This window comes from Anguilla anguilla, chromosome 11 (assembly GCF_013347855.1).
Source record: "Anguilla anguilla isolate fAngAng1 chromosome 11, fAngAng1.pri, whole genome shotgun sequence".
Classification (NCBI taxonomy): Eukaryota; Metazoa; Chordata; class Actinopteri; order Anguilliformes; family Anguillidae; genus Anguilla; species Anguilla anguilla.
Genome location: NC_049211.1, coordinates 24,387,836 through 24,403,970, shown reverse-complemented (window position 1 = coordinate 24,403,970; position 16,135 = coordinate 24,387,836). Strand labels below are relative to the sequence as shown.

Sequence of the window (16,135 nt, the reverse complement as noted above, 5' to 3'; positions counted from 1 at the left end):
TGCGGATAGCAAGTAGTAACTTTAGATTTACTGTAAAGTGATTTACAGTAATGTAGACCGCGCACAAACTTTTTAAATGCGGATAGCTGGTCCCATCATGCAGGTGCAGTTGGCGTGACCGCAGCGACGAACTGTTTGTGGGTGGTGGGGGAAATTAGGTGGGAGAGAGAAGCTCTTAAGGTGTGGCTGTCATACGGCCATGAAACGTCCTGAAGAAGTATTAAACTCGGATCCGAACGCAGCCGGGAAGTTTGGAGTGTTGGGTTTTTAAGAAGTTATGGAACGAATAACTGCGCTTCTTTTTCTTTTACAGGCGTCAGTAACTGTTGTCAACACAGGTAAAATATTTAGCCTACATCCATTGATTTATGACGGTTTGAATAAATCACCAGCTTGGTTGAAAGCAAACCACGCACTTGACAGCGGTGGATGTTTGTGCGGGTAAACAAGCATTCCAGCTGATAGCAACGGATTGGCTTAGCGAATTTGTAATTAGCATACGTTACTTGTTTTCATGTGAATGTCTTATGTATACAAAAAAACTTTATACTTAGCAACGTAATTTTTTCTACTGTAAAATCAAACCGATTGGTGAACTTAAGATTCGTAACGTGCAAAAGGCGTGTTAAGCCTATACTTCGGCCTATAGGTTTTGGTTAGCCAGAGGTCGTTAATCGATTTACTGTTTAAGATATGTAGTTTTTTTAAATTCATAAAAAACTTACCAAAAACAATGCCCTTTAATGTGAGTTACGAGAATGCTTGTTTTCCGTTTGCCCCTCTGCAGTCTATTTGCTTCGCCACTGCAGTTGACGGTGGCTTCAAAAGTGTCCTGTTTTTTGTGGCAATTCCTCTGAATATGCCCAAAAATGTTATCTGCAATACAAATGTTAAAGTTTAAACGTTAAAGTGTCAGAATCTACACCATGTATTTGCTTTCTTTTATTCAATAATTTTATTCAGAATACGTTTTATTGTGAGCCACTTGTCTTATCAGTACAAAGTACAGCTAATTATATGCTTTAGTGCCCTATATGTCTTTGCCGACTTTAATAACCATAGTAGCCTACTGCCAAGAGTACAAAGTGCATTTGATACATAGCCTACTGTTATACGGAAAGAGTGAAGGATGTTGTACATTCACATAGAAACTCATTGTTGAATGAATGAAAGTAAATTTGTCTATTGTTTGTGTTAAAACTCACCTTTCCTTTGCGTTGTTCTAAGTGGGATGGTTGGAACAATGGTTCCAACCTATGGTTGATTCCAATTGATCATTAATAAAACACACTAGTTTACACATGTTGGAAAATAACACATATGTCAATAACTGTATTATTGTTAGACACAAATGTCTAATAGGATACAATGATCAAGTAATGACATTTTATATCGAAATGGTCAATCTAGCCAGGAAAAGGAACCAGGGAAGAAGTGAATTATCACATGCATGAAGCCTTTCCTCCTGGCTAGACCTCATTGTTTAGAGATTGTACTTAAGCTGTGCCCTTTCAAATGCAAGCTCTCCCCTGAGACTTAGGTGCCGAGAGCCATTGGAAAGCAACCCTGGGTGACTAGAAATTATAATATGTAAAGAGTCATTGATCTAGCCAGGAAAGGAACCAGGGAAGGAGTGAATTATCACATGCATGAAGCCTTGATGAAGTGATGACATTTTATATCCAAACTGGCTACTGGTTGGCGGAGGCATACAACCGCGAGGCGGTATTTCTAGTTCTTCATGCCATGCATAGCTATTTCTGACATACTGTGGCTAAAAATGGTAAATATCCCTCTAAATATGAATAGTGTAATTAAGAAAAATGATCAACTCATTAAAATTCTGGGATTGCAATTGTGGTTGGAACAAAAGCCAGCATGCGCATTGGTCCCCCAGGGCTGAATTTGAGACCCACTGAACTAATAGATATTCCCAAATCTAAACAGAACAACATAGCAGCAGTCACCAAATTACTAATACCAATTTAGCACTTGAGTACGCACACTCCTTGCACAAAAATAAATATACCATTAAATCTACTCACAAACTCTGTACTTACCTTGGTATTTTTGCCCCAGTCAGCCAGTTGATGCCATGTTTTTCGTCACCTGCCTTAAAATTTGTCTACAATACAAGCAAGGAATAAGAAGTAATAAAAATGATGTCTAATTGTATTATTGTTTTCAATTGTTCAATTATTGGTTTTTGGTTGTCTCGTTTTCCCTTCCCTCTCTGTGGCCTGATTGTTCATGGTGCCCTCCTGTGTCTCATCAGTGTCTGCTCTATTTAAGTTCCCTTCTTCCTTGACTCAGGTGCTGGATCCTTGGTAGTGTTGGTTGTTTGTTTGTGTATGCCTCTGCTCATGTTCCTGCCCCGTGTGTTCCTACCCATGTTCGGTTTTCTACGTGCTTTTGGACTTTTGGATTTTCTGTGGTTCCGTGTTTTTGTAGATTTACCTTGTGTTTTTTTGAAGAGTTGCCCTGCGAGGCCTTTTGTTCCCTCTTGTTCCCTTTTTTAAGTAAAGTCTTTTGTTCATATCATTTGGAGTTTTGAGTTTTTCCCCCTCACTCTGCGTTTGGGTCCTAACCCCCCCTCCCGTAACCTGACAGAGAAGTGGGTCTCATGTCGATTGGTGTCTGCTAGCGGCTAGCCATTTTCTTCGCTAACTCGGTTTGGCTAGGCATGTCTGAAGGTTGAAGTTATATCAAATTCGTCTTTTGAATTTATTATATATAGTTTAACTGTTAAAATATAATTCAGCAACTCTTCTAATGAATGTTGGTATGTTTCCCCACAGGTTCACACTCAATGTGGGTGTTTGCAACATTTATTCACGGGCAGACCCAATTCCCAGAATTCAGTATTCTGGGATTTGTGGATGATCTTCAGGTGCTGTACTATGACCGCAACATCAAGAAACTTGTCTCTCGAAGCCAACCAAGCTCCACAAAGGGAGTTGAAGATATTATGCTTCTAGGTGCAAACATTGTGATAGAAGACATGTACACTTACATGAAAAATCCATCACATCGTGCAAGGCTCTTCGGCAATCACACTGGAGGTGAGCTGAGTGCGGGCAGGTGTTCAGTTCAGGCCCCGTCAACATTCAGAAGACCACACTACATTAAATTTCATTACACTATTATACAAAAGGGCCATGGTTTGTCCGTAGCGTGCCAGCTTGCCATACTGGTAAGTTTCCTGTTTGCTGACTCAGAGGATTGTTCAGAGATGGGATGACCCTATGATCTAAGTGAATTTTCGGAGAAAATAAGAATCTGTGATAAGGTTGTTTGGAAAAAGCTACAGCTCAAATATAGTTGATGAAGCCCATATGCAAGTTGGCAAAGTGAGCCAGTTACATCATCTGCAGTAAAAAAAAATATCCTAAATGTAGGGTAACGGTACATTCACAGAATCAATTACTAACAGCCAGCAGTAAGAGGGCATTAAGACTGTTTCTGTGAATCAGTATTCAAAGTTTTGGTTTTGTGAGTAGACTAGACTACATGTATTCTTATTTTATACCAAACTGAGTCTAGAACATACTGTGGGTTGATGCTTGAAACTTCTGGCTTATTTGCCTTTTTTCTTTGTTTTGAAGGAGTTCATGTTCATCAGAAGCTGGCTGGATGTGTGCTGGACAATGACAAGCCCAGTCAGGTCATGGTGTGGGATGCTTATGATGGAATAAAAGTGATGCATTTTGACTTGCATAATCACACAGTCAACCCTCTATGGCCAGAGTTTATATGGACCACAAAGGCAGCAGAGATTTTTCTAATGGAATTAATAAATATTTATCAGCCTATTTGTGTCCAAACATTGAAGTACTATCTGGAGAAAGAAAAGAACATTGTGCTTAGAAAAGGTAAGGATTATAACCTTCAACATACACCTGACTAAAATGCATGTTCATTACACCCTGATACTGTACAGTGTGGAATTACTGTACTGTTACATTTCCTGTGGCCAGGAAAAATTGTATCCCAATAGGTTTGCATTTCACTATATATTTTACCTTATTTTGTTACCTTAGTATATGTTGCAGTTCTGATTGGTTTGGTAGGGAGGCTCTTTGGTCTGACCTATTGCTGGAGGGCCCAGACCTGCCCTTTATAGTTTTAATGATTTGTATGACCAGGCTGTTTTCTCTTATTTTTTGTTATGTTTCATATGTAAATGATTTTCTGGCTAAATTGCAACTACCTTTTCTGGGCTTCAGTGTCTTTGTATGTTGCAGTGCTGTGGATGTGAGGAAAGGTATATTTACTCGATAGCACCGCATTCGGCTATATAAGGTCCAGCCCCCATCACAGCAATAACCTGTCATTTTTCTCACTAACTTTTGTATATTTCCATCCCATGTGAGGAATCTCAGCTTCCCTGTGTCCCTGTATAACAGCTACTTCTCTGGCTGATGCACTGTTGTTTCCCCCTTCAGAGCGGCCCAGAGTCAGACTAATCCAGAAGACATGCAGGGAGACTGGAGTGGTGAAGGTGAGCTGTCTGGCCACTGGCTTCTACCCCCGGCACATCAACCTGACCATGCTGAGAGACGACCGTCCCATTCCAGACGAGGAGCTCACTTTTGGGGCGGTGTTACCCAACGGAGACGGGACGTACCAGACGAGCAGAACCCTTAGTATCAGTTCGGAGACAGCGAGAGAGAAACACCGTTACACCTGCTCTGTCACACACCTTGCTCTGGACAACAAGCTGGACATCAACTGGGGTAATGCACGTAAATACTGTACATATTCTGCAGCACATTATTGTATTATTGTGGAGTCAGTGGGACAGGGTGGAAGAACATTGCGTTTTGTGCAAGTGCATATTTGTAAAGTCTGCTACTTTCCATAAACATTAACCAATTTACTTTCTGATTTTGTCAATGTATTACACTGTTTTACAGAATCAGGGGAAGGTGCTGATGTTGCAGTCATCAGTTCTGTGGTTGTAGTGCTGGTTCTGGTTCTGGTTCTGATATTTGCCATCCGTGCGTTTATCGTCTATAAGAAGAGACGCAGAGGTGAGGGCATAACCGGTATTTATGGGTATGTGTGGAATGGGGAAAGGGTGTAATATTGTTTTCCTGATAAATTTCTCTTTTTACAGGCATCTAGACCTCCTTTGGATACTTGCTTGCTAAAGGTAAGTGTCTAAATATTAATGTTTACAGAGGAGTATACTGTTCTGTCCCTTCTGAAGATGTATCGCTGATGGTTTGTGCTCTCAGTTTTAGAGTCTGAAGACCCAGCTTCACATTCCTCTATCATTTAGAAATCCTTTATTGTACCTGGTCAGGATGAGTAATTTTCTTTTTAGTATTCAATGGAATTGCAGACTCTGGTAATTATGGTTCTCTTGCTATAAAATAGTCAAGTGCCTTACATTTATTGGTGCGTGTGTTTGCTGTAAAGTGGTATATTGAAGTGCACTTCAATGGACATGCAGACCGCTATCTGCAATTGCCACGACACTGTCAACATCCCATATGCGTATTATCTTATTAATATATTGTTTTCATTATTGGGGGGGCAAGCACCGCAGGTGCTGGAGCCACTCTTGTTTTAGTTTTAGTTTTATTTGTTAACTTTTCTTGCCAATGCAACTTAAATTCATGCATAGCAAAACCCACTGAACTTTGCACATCTGTAGAGCACTTAGTAAAGGCCCTTGGGCTGCTGGCAGCTCGTCATGTTAAAGTACTGCTCCAATGCATGGATAGCCCCATTGTCTGGTATTGTCTGGGCCATGCTAGCATCATCCAGGATGACAATGCCTCATTGTGCACCTGCAACCCCGGCTGGTTGGTCATTCGCTCTCACTTTCAGCTGCGCGATGCGTCTTCCTCCAATGGTATATCTGCTTAGACGTATTTTTGAATTTTGTGTAGAACACCAACTTCACAATTTCACTGATCTGGGCAGCATGTTCGTTAGCCTTTACCTACCTTACTTGAAAAATGGACCAGATCTATTGTGAATGCAGTTACTGAGAAAATTAAGTGCAATGAAATTAAGCTATTTTGCATTTGTGATTATCTGGTCACTCAAGTGTCATGATGGAAGCATTGCAAGTTAAATGAAATGCATTTGCCATCAAGTCTTTATGTGTTGCTTTCAACACATAACTTGTATTATTCAAGACACTTGCTGCTACTGCAACCCACTCAATATGAACATTGCCAATAAAGGGTAATTATCTGTTTCATAGTAGCTGTGTTTCCCCCAGCAGAGGGCACTAGTGGCACATTATGGAAAAGTATTGGGGTCAGTCTTACTTGAACAGAACAACAGAAGTCACTGCATAGCAGCTTTTCCACCGCATGGTACCAGCTCAACTCGACTTGACTCTACTGGTCTGCAGAGTTTTCACGTCATCTTTTGGTATCGCCTCAGCTCGCTTGGAACCTTGATGGAGGTGATACCAAAAAAAGTACCAGGTGCCAGGTACTATCTACAACTTTTGCCCGATGGCAAACCAAAACTGTTGAGTAGAGTTGAGTTGAGCTGGTACCATGCGGTGGAAAAGCGGCTCAAGAGACACAGCACTAGCTACACGGAGAGAACTAGTTTAAACTATTAACTTTCAGTTCTGTTAAAAGATTTACAAGAACACAACTAAGTTTATCATTGGTTAATCATCTGCTTTTGCATGCTGCGGATTCCTTTTTGTGTTGTTTTGTTAGAACTTTGGCCGAGCCAGTGGACGATTCACCACCCATGAACAGTGAACTAGTGCTACAGAGGAGAAGACGGATCAGCACTTTTGTTTTGTTTGGATTTTGTTTTGTTTGGATTATCCAATTATTTTGACTATATAGCTTTGTATATTTGCAGATTTAAATAGATCACTTCAAATACGTTTTTTATTTTTTTAATTGCAGTTTCCATTATTTTTAATGGAAAAATCAGATATTTAACTAATTCAATTAAGGTTAGGGTAATGAAAGTTGAGTCTGAGGGTTGAGGCAATTCACAGTTGTGTTCAGCAGCTTAAAGAAAGGTTAGGACATGGGTTTGTTTTTGACCATAAATAGATTTAGAATATATTCATATTTTTTTCAGGGAAATGATTATTTTTTAAATAACCTCAACCATATTATTTTGCATTTGTATTATTTAATTCATGATTTTAGCTTTGTTTTTCATCAATTCTAAATGAGTAATTAGATGTTTTCAAAAGTACCTATGGTTTCAATTAAGTTTTAGGGCTCAAATTAGGGTTAGGAAAATTAGGAAAACAGCGAGTCTGAGGGTTTGAAAAATGAAATGACTAACATTTACAAAGCATAAATCATCTGTTTTCATACCTTACATTTTTTAAAATTTATTATTTTATGTAATAATCACAATGAAATTTTGATGCACTACTCATTACACTGTTTTACAGACCCAGCAACACCGGTGCCATTCTATGTTTGTAGTGTCAGTTCTGGGTCTGATCTTAGGCATCTCTGCGTTTGCTTCCTGTGAAGGGAAGACTGTTTAAGAGCCCAGGAAAGAGAGGTAGCGTTTACAGGGTCATCATGACTTGACAAAGGGTGTTATTGTGGCCTCAAAGCATTCCAAAAAAATGAAAAGATAACTGAATTGTGTTGGCCAGAGGTGGTTGTGGCACAAATAAACCTAACAGAGTGTTTGTGTCAAAGGCAAACACACACACACACGCACACACACACACAAAGATATACATAGCCTATAGCAGTATTTATATCCTTGCATGGAATTAGAGCTTCAAATAGCTTTGTGTAAATCCTGAAATTTACACAATGTTATTTTAATCCTGAAAAAATATCCAAAATCCTAAAAATAAAGAAAATGTCTGCAGGTTGGCTGGCAGTGTGTAGTAGTGTTTAGTGATCATAATTATGTTGCATTTGAAGATAAAGTGGAATACAGATGTTTTCACCCGGCAAAACATTCTGCAAATGTTCAGATACAAATAAAAATCTTTTGTTAAACAGGCGTGGAAATGATTTCTGCTTTGTACACAAGGGCAGTTCTTAAATTACAGAGCTGCTGGGCCTTAAATTAGACACAGATCCATCTTCCACAAGTTAGCTTACTTTCCACCATAGGTTCACTTCTAATTTGTCAATTTTGTGAATCGTTTTATTTTTTTCCATTGTTAAATGAATGTACCGATGACACGTGTCCTTTTCGGTCAAAATGACAGCACAATATTAAAATTCATGCGTCAACTCCCAAGTGGCAAAGACCTACTCCTGGCTCCTATGTGTCATGAACATTTTACATTAAAATGACTGTACATTTAAATACGCTTTAAATGTGTAACAGTAATTTGCAGATTTGTGCAGATTTCTGTTGATGAAATTATGTTTTGATATGCAAAGGGTATTGAATGAAAACATGAAAGCTTCCACGAGGTTAAGAACACCAATTCCATTCATTTAAAAAAAGACAAAATACAAAATCCAGACACTTTTTACATGAGCAATAACAATTTTCAAGTGCAAATACCATTATCGACTCTATGATAAATCATAGCAAACTCTTATTTAAAAAAGCAAAAGAAAAACAAAACAAACCCAAAAAAAAAAACATCCATGTGTTCAGTTTCAGAGAGAAAAGGATGAGGGGGATATTTTGAGTTTGCAGGGAAATGGCATGAATAGAAGGTGTGGGGAGATGGAGTCAAGGCAGGAGACGGGGTTGGGGGGGGGGGGGGAGGGGGGTGGGTTGAATGGTGATATGTAGGAAGAAATAACCAAAAACAAAGCAGATATAAATACTGGAAGCAACAAGAAAACTTGAAGGTTGGCCTTTTGAACATTCAAAAGAATACATCAATGGCATTCCTACTATAGCTTCTCTGCTAATGGGTGAGCATGACAAGGACAACCATCTGTGCCTCTACTGAAATGTCTGTCCAGGAGTCCAACATCCTTGCCTCTTTTTGTCTTTGAACCACCAATCATTTACACGGGTCACTGGCTGGTGATGTAGTTGTACTTGTGCACCACCCAGAGTTACATCTTCTGTATTCACAATGAAAACAACGATCTGGTGTAAAGTACTAACTGACTCCTGAAAGTGAGAAAGCAAATACTGAACAAGTACAGAAATCAATGTTCTGTTCAAAGGGCATCTCAAAAACAATTACAGAGGGAGTCGTTCTCAAAATATAACTGGTGTCGATTCAGAAATACATTTATGTACATTACATTGCTGATTATTCAATCTTTTTTGTGAATTTCAGTGTAAGGGATGCAAGATTTCTTTTCTTTTTTAAAAGGCAAAATCAAAAACTAGTCACTATATCTTATAATTACTCCTAAGAATAAATTCTTTCAAAACATAAAATGAAGACATTCCATTATACAGTTTTGGCAGTTTTAAATATTGTTCTTGGTTTTTTTATGCACAGAAAAGGACATATGGAGACTAAATTCATTGCACATACAACAAAGGTAGGGTGACAAGTCTTGATCTAGTGCACAAGATAATCATTTGTCCTGCCATGGGGGGCAGTCTTTGGAAGAGCTGGCTTTAACGGGACAGACTATTTTTGAGATATAGGGAAGGGGAGAAGTTATGTCTTTGGAATTAGGGAGTGAGGGGGGCAAGGAGGGCAGTACGTAGTTTAGGGTCGTGCTCCGGGGAAGTCAACCCTCGGGCACAACCCTCGTCTAAGTCCGTTCGTCAATTACAACATTCACTGAAAACAACGAAACCGGTTTACCATAGAAAGAGTTTCCTTTCTCAGCACGCAAAATAAACTCGTTATCACGGTCCTGGGATCGTAGCTTGACCGTCCTCGATAACTGACCTGCGTACGTGTGCCAGAATCCGGTCTATCCTTTAATCGCCACTTTAAATGCAGCCTTTCATAACAACGATGCTTTTTTCCTCGTGAAGAAACAGGAGGGGGGGGGGGGGGGGGGGGGGGGTCCTCCTGAGGGAAGGAGGCTAAAACGCAAGGTCAAAAGACGAGATCGAAGTTTTAAAGTGACCTTTCGGAGCGAGCAGCAAAGACGTCTCTCGGCCTCTTTCACAGTGTGGAGTGCTATGACAGCACTGCTCCCACACATACAGCTCTGTTTTCTTTTCCCAAAGATTTTCTCATTTTATGTTCGAAAAAAAACAAACAAAAAAAAAACAATCCTATATTTTTTCGCTTTGATAAGTTAGTTAATTGGAATATAAAATAATTGTTCTAAAAGTAAGCAACAGACAATAATACAACACAAACGAACCGAACAGATACAAAAAATCAACTGTTTTAACAGCAATATCTTAATAAGAAAATTGCTCTAAGAGCTCGTAACATTTGGCTTTGAATGCTATGAAATGAAAAAAAGACCCTACTTCAGGAGAGAATGGTAGAGGTCATAGAATGTTGTAAAATTATTAAAGGATAAATGAGTTGGGATTTGGTAACAGCTGGAGCTGGGCCCAAACTGGTGGCTGTATATCCATAATAAGCCACTCTTTTAGGGAGGCCTGTTCTCACTTGCCAGGTGTAGATCCCATTCATAGGGCTTACCAAATGGCCACTACATTCATCTCTTAATATTCATAATTCATAATAATTCATCACTGCTTGGTTGGCAAAGTATTCCTAGATGTTCAATGAAAAGAAAAGCACTTTGCTTCTCCCTCACCCTGGCTAAGCAAGACATTTCTTTTGAAATGTTTAATATTCCCTTATTACTGTAATAAGAGATTATTGGGACAGTGGACCCATCTGCAAATAGCAGCCAAATGCTCAGTGGGGGGGTTTCTTCTCAGGAAGGAAAAATAATGAAAACAAAAACAAACAGACAAACAACATATAAACACAAATATTCATACGGGACGCAAAAGTCTAACCGAGTCTACGTGTGATGTGATTTTGATGGGCAAAGCTCTGCTGTGAGTGGCAGATTGGAGGGAGGGAGGAGCGGGAGAAAAAAAAACAAAAAACAAAGCCAAACATGAAAGTCTGCATAGTGAAGTATGTTTTCAAAGCCGCTGGAGAAAGTAAAAGTTCCGTGTTGTCTTGTTGCTAGGAGCCCTGCAGGTATGGGGCGGGGCCTGGTGGCGTTGGGGGAGGGCGGACCCGGGGACTACTTGTATGGCCGCAGGAATTCTGAGACTTTGCTGCTGATGAGGCGTATGAAGGAGCGGGGCAGCATCTCGTTGGACTCCCTGGTCGTGTATTTGAAGTAGTTGAGTGGGTGGGCCAGCACATCGAACAGGGTCTTTATCAACTTTTTGTCCTGCAGAGAAAAGGAGAACCAGCAAACACCTGAGAACAGCGTTCAGACTTTTCTGTGTGCAGTACAACATGGCCATTTTAAAAGTTAGAGGGTCTCCTTTGCTGTTTTTCTTCACATTGCACAGAGTGACCCAGGAAGACAATACATGCACTGACTAAGACAACATCAGGTAACAGGAAGAGAAAATGTTTAGTTTGACGTCCATTCACAAATAGTTTAATGTCTGAGAGAGGTAGTGTTTGGTTGATGTTAAAATGCTGTTGTCACTCTATAACAGGAATTATTAATGAGTTTAAGGGCCTTGGTTTATTTATACAGTGTTTGATGATGTTGAGGTGTAGATACTATATTTTGATTATATTAAGTGTGTAAACACAGTGGGATAGCATTGTTTTGGATGGTTGGTCTTTGCATTTTGTTGCCTTGAGTTCTCACCTTGAGGATTTCTTGGTGATTTTCAGAGGCGTAGAGTCTTCCATCCCTCACAATGTTTTCCACCAGCTGTTCATAGTCCTCTGAAACATAAAAACAAAGCATTGACATTTCCCAAACCACATCTACTGACATGACAAATTCTACTGCCATATATCTAAGCCACTGTTTAACCGAGGCCTTGCTGACTGTTCTCTGGCAGATTTTGTGTGAAAGTGTGTGTAGATCTGGGAATTCCTCTGAATCACGGTCCTTATGCTGCATAGTTCAGGAGGTACTGTAGTTGCCTATTAGCAATCTAAACAAGAAACAGGAAAGCAAGCTGGCTTCCAAAGTAGAATAAATACTTTTAGAGGTAGCAACATATAAAACAGGCTAAAACAGGCAAAAATTATATTATTATTTGTTATATTATTTGCTTTCTAAGTTGTTACGTATCTACTATTATCTGCTTTCATAATTTCCATAAATATTTGGTCAGCAGCTATTCCTGTGTTAAAATACAAGGATTAAGTTTGTTATGAGCTGTCAATCAACAGTGAAATAGCAAAGGAAATTGTGGTTTTATCTGGAAAAGTATTTTTCCAGAAAGTTTTACATTAAAAAGCCTCAAACCTCAAATAAAGGGGGCTTAATTTTGTTAGACAGAACAAAAATGAACATAACCCAGATACAGTGCAAGATTCATGACTGTCAGAGATTAATTTTCTTTGGAAAATTGGCTGAATTGGCTGAAAATGCCTAAATGAAAATATGGTTTTTCAGACCACAAGAATTGTGGTCTGAAAAACCATATTTTCATTTAGGCATTTTGCCATTTTGATTTCTTGTGAATCATGTGAAATGAATAAAAACAAATATCTTAAAATTGGACTAGTTTCACATGATAAAAACTTTCTATATTGTGCATTTAACATATATTTTTAGTTTTTGCTGTGAAATATATTTATCATATTTCCCAGCAATATCTGAAAGTGGCAATGACATAGATTTGCCCATATATTTTGTGCAGTATTGCAATATACAAAAATATATAATTTGAATTAATATATTTCATCTTTATATATTGAAGTCCACTCCATTTGGGTATAGGGGGAGTGGCCAAGCAGTGCGTACCGTCGTAGGTGACGTATGGGATCTGGAAGCCGCGGGCGCTGTTGGCCTCGTTGGATTTGAAGTTGATCCAGAGGCGGCGGGAGCGGGCGGTGAAGGCGATGGGCCGCTCGTACGTCTGGCACGTCTCGTACGTGGTGATGGAGCTGGCCGACCCTGTAGGGGGCGACGCGGGACCTGCCGTCAGTCGGGGAAGGAGCGCGTACGAAGGAGGACTCGTCTGGCAGAGAGCAAGCTCAGCGACGGGTCTCCCGGGTGCCACGCCCACGTGCATATCCCCACTGGCGCAGCGCTAACGAAGATTACACCCTAATCACGGTAACACAACAGCCAGGGCTGATTCGCGCACAGCTCCTGCTCCTAATTGTTTCATTATCCCCAGTCATTTATTTGATTTGACTATTTTAATTAAGGCAAGAATTACAGCTGCAAAACTGCACATGCATCCCGGCTGAAAATGCTTACTGAGATCTGAAATAAAGTAGCCATGGGTGTATATGAACCAGGATTGGTGTACTGTAAATAGTGTAGCCACTAACCCAGAATAAATGCTTGTACCAAACACATGTGCACACACTAGTCCTCCAAGGGACATTGGATCCCTGAACTAAACATTTCCTTCAGAACCCCCAACACGTCCTTATAAATGCTAATTCCTTAGTTTACATAAAAGGACTGAAGAAATTTGCTCCATAATTATTTATTTTCTTATTTATCCTTTATTTACTTTAAATGGAGTGCACCTTGGGACAACAAAGGCACAGAAGTAGAATGACTAGAAGTAGAATGGTTCTCTTCATTAAAAGTAATGGCTACAGGTCTGAGAGAGCCATATTGGGTCAGATCAGGTCAGAAGTGTTCCCACTCAGATGTGAGTTATGCTGCTGTGAAGAATTTCCACAGTGCCTGTTAATTCAGCAGGCTCTTTGGACTGAATAGAGAGTCAGAATATAATAAGCCTGGGGTACAGAGAGAAGGCGTGAGATGGCTACAATTCAATTCAATTTGTCTAGCTGTATTTGTATTACTTGTTTCAGGCACTGTCACAAAGATACTTCACAGGGAAATAACCAACTAGCCATGTAAAAAAAAAACACACACACACGCACACATCCCTTCTGACCGTAAATGTGGTGTGGTGTTCATTGTCACATTCAGGGTGGGCGTAGGTGTGACGATGACTCACAGTTCTTCCTCATGACCAGTACGTCTCCACACTCATCCTCTGAGGGCAGGAATATCTCGGGCACTACGATGAGAATCTTGCGTTTTGGCGGGGGGTTGATGTTCCAGGTGCATTCCACGTTGGCGGGGTAGTTTCCTGGATAGTTGGGCGACTCAATATAGCCAGTAAACTCGCCCATCTCTCCCCCACACTCCCTATCTGCGACACACACACACACACACACACATACACACATATGACACAGGAGGGTGTGACACCGGTTAACAAAACAGGAAGAAAACAGGCACCCTCAAACATGGACTGGTGAAGCGTGATGTGTAGAAGACAACATTTTGACATTACTGTACAAGTATTTATCGAGTCTCAAGGTATGGTAATGTTGAAATATTTTCTACTACTCTCTAAACTGTACCACAGGAATAAACCACAGCAACCCATGCCTTCTGTGCAGGCCTAGGGTAGTAATATAATTCTCACATACAGAAATATATATATATAGCAACATGCTATAGAAGTGTGTATTAAACAGCTTTGATATGTGCCAATGAACGGGGTGTGGTGGTGAAGTCTGACAGCATGTGTGTGAGGCACTCACTCTTGCACTGGGAGGTGCAAGAGTGAGCTCCATCGAAGTCGGTAGTGGTGTTGCCAGGGCAGGAGATGCAGTAGTTCTGCCGGAACTCAGTCTGGTATGTGCCAAGAGGGCAGCGAATACACTGATGAACCGTGGTGTTGTAGTAATGCCCAGGAGAGCACTGGACTGCAGGCAGAACACACACACACACACACACACATGCACACACACAGACACACACACACGTGAGACATCAGCTAGCCATCATGTGTCATTCTCAGAACATTTCCTTAATACATTCATTACAGGAGCATTATCTCATTACCCCACAACACTGACAGAGTTCCCTGTTAACTGGACACAATATGATTCAGTATAATTTTAACTCACACCTCTACACAAGAGTTGTAAATACTGTACATGATGAATGTAGAGCGTAACTTTTCTCTTGCTAAGAGACAGTGCCCAGTTATGTCCTTTGTTATAGATAGCAATGTGTGACTATATTCAAACATATCAGTGCTGCGTTTACCACATAAATTGAATACATTAGAAACATTTCAATTTAGCAAGCTAATACTAAAAGGCTTATGACTGCTGTTGTTTTTACAAGTTACAACAGTCAATCTAACTTCATATTATCTACTGCAGCTTCCGACTGGCTGTACTGTAGATCAGAATGAAGTGTCCATATGCAAGATAATAATCCACAGTACTGGGAGGCCACACAGCGAGGCTGATCCAGTCTGGTGTGTTGGGTCGCTCACCTTTGGCCTCACAGTCGTGGAAGGAGCTGGCCCCTTCCCGTTTGGTGCTCAGCCCCCCTCCACAGGGGAAGCAGAGCGTTCGGCCCGGGTCAGGCTGGTAGGAGCCCTGCGGGCATGGCTGGCAGGGCTTAAACCCGTCACTGGAGTAGTACCCCGTCGGGCACTGGCCTGCATTCGGAGAAGCAAACGGTTCAAAGTTCGGAAAACAAAGCACGGTCCTCCAGTTGTCTACTCACTATAATGTTCACGTACAGTGACTAGATAACAGTGTGTATTCAGTGAGCTGCTGTGGGATAGAGCACTCTTTGCTGTGTTCTTTTAAAATTAAATGGTTGAAATATCACAATTTCCCCAAGGGAGACATCAAACTGAACAATGAAACAGGTCACAGGTTCCAAGGGCATTTGTATTTATAAATATGCATGAAGCACTGAATCCCATAAAACACTCTGTCCATAAGTGTCCTAAACATCAATTCAGAAAATTCAAGGACAACACTGACATAAGTAACAAAAGTGACATCTGTGTCTCTAAAGGAATGAGCGATTGCAAATTCATTTGAAGAAATTAGAAGGAAACATCGCCATCTATAGGCTATGCAGCCTACCTGCACAGGAAGTGATGTTGCGGGCACTGATAGGGCCGTGCCTAGTTATTTGTGCAAAATCAGCATGCACCATATGTAAAACATACAACTAATAATTTGTCCAGTGTGGAAATGTGCTTTTTTCCACGCGTAGCTGACCTAATCAACAAAGAAAAGGGGGGAAGAGAACAACATTTAAATGTAGCAATGAATTTAAAATCCAGGTTCAGCTGAAGCTGCATCTAT

At 40.4% G+C, this 16,135-nt stretch overlaps 2 protein-coding genes across 7 annotated transcripts in view; one reads left to right on the top strand and one right to left on the bottom strand.

The window, feature by feature from the left end:
- LOC118208013 (class I histocompatibility antigen, F10 alpha chain-like) overlaps nucleotides 1-7,972 on the top strand; it is a 30,911-nt gene extending 22,939 nt beyond the window's left edge. For 2 of the 6 annotated variants that reach the window (XM_035382265.1, XM_035382268.1), the window contains exons 2-7: nucleotides 2,799-3,062; nucleotides 3,606-3,872; nucleotides 4,446-4,736; nucleotides 4,917-5,033; nucleotides 5,120-5,155; nucleotides 6,696-7,972. In XM_035382265.1, coding sequence (XP_035238156.1) covers nucleotides 2,799-3,062; nucleotides 3,606-3,872; nucleotides 4,446-4,736; nucleotides 4,917-5,033; nucleotides 5,120-5,127 — 947 coding nt within the window. In that variant the 3' untranslated portion in view covers nucleotides 5,128-5,155; nucleotides 6,696-7,972. Of the gene's footprint in view, nucleotides 1-146; nucleotides 339-2,798; nucleotides 3,063-3,605; nucleotides 3,873-4,445; nucleotides 4,737-4,916; nucleotides 5,034-5,119; nucleotides 5,156-5,240; nucleotides 6,214-6,695 lie in introns of those variants that run through there. The other 4 variants (XM_035382270.1, XM_035382271.1, XM_035382266.1 and 1 more) reach the window with 3 other exon arrangements.
- A 420-nt stretch (nucleotides 7,973-8,392) lies between these two features.
- Nucleotides 8,393-16,022, bottom strand: LOC118208025 (signal peptide, CUB and EGF-like domain-containing protein 3). Its single transcript, XM_035382291.1, has 7 exons — nucleotides 15,911-16,022; nucleotides 15,304-15,471; nucleotides 14,558-14,722; nucleotides 13,963-14,160; nucleotides 12,780-12,932; nucleotides 11,667-11,746; nucleotides 8,393-11,231 (listed from the first exon to the last, which is right to left on the bottom strand). Exons 1-7 carry the CDS (start codon nucleotides 15,981-15,983, stop codon nucleotides 11,079-11,081), a joined length of 990 nt encoding a protein of 329 aa, XP_035238182.1. The 5' UTR covers nucleotides 15,984-16,022; the 3' UTR covers nucleotides 8,393-11,078.
- Nucleotides 16,023-16,135: the final 113 nt, after the last annotated feature.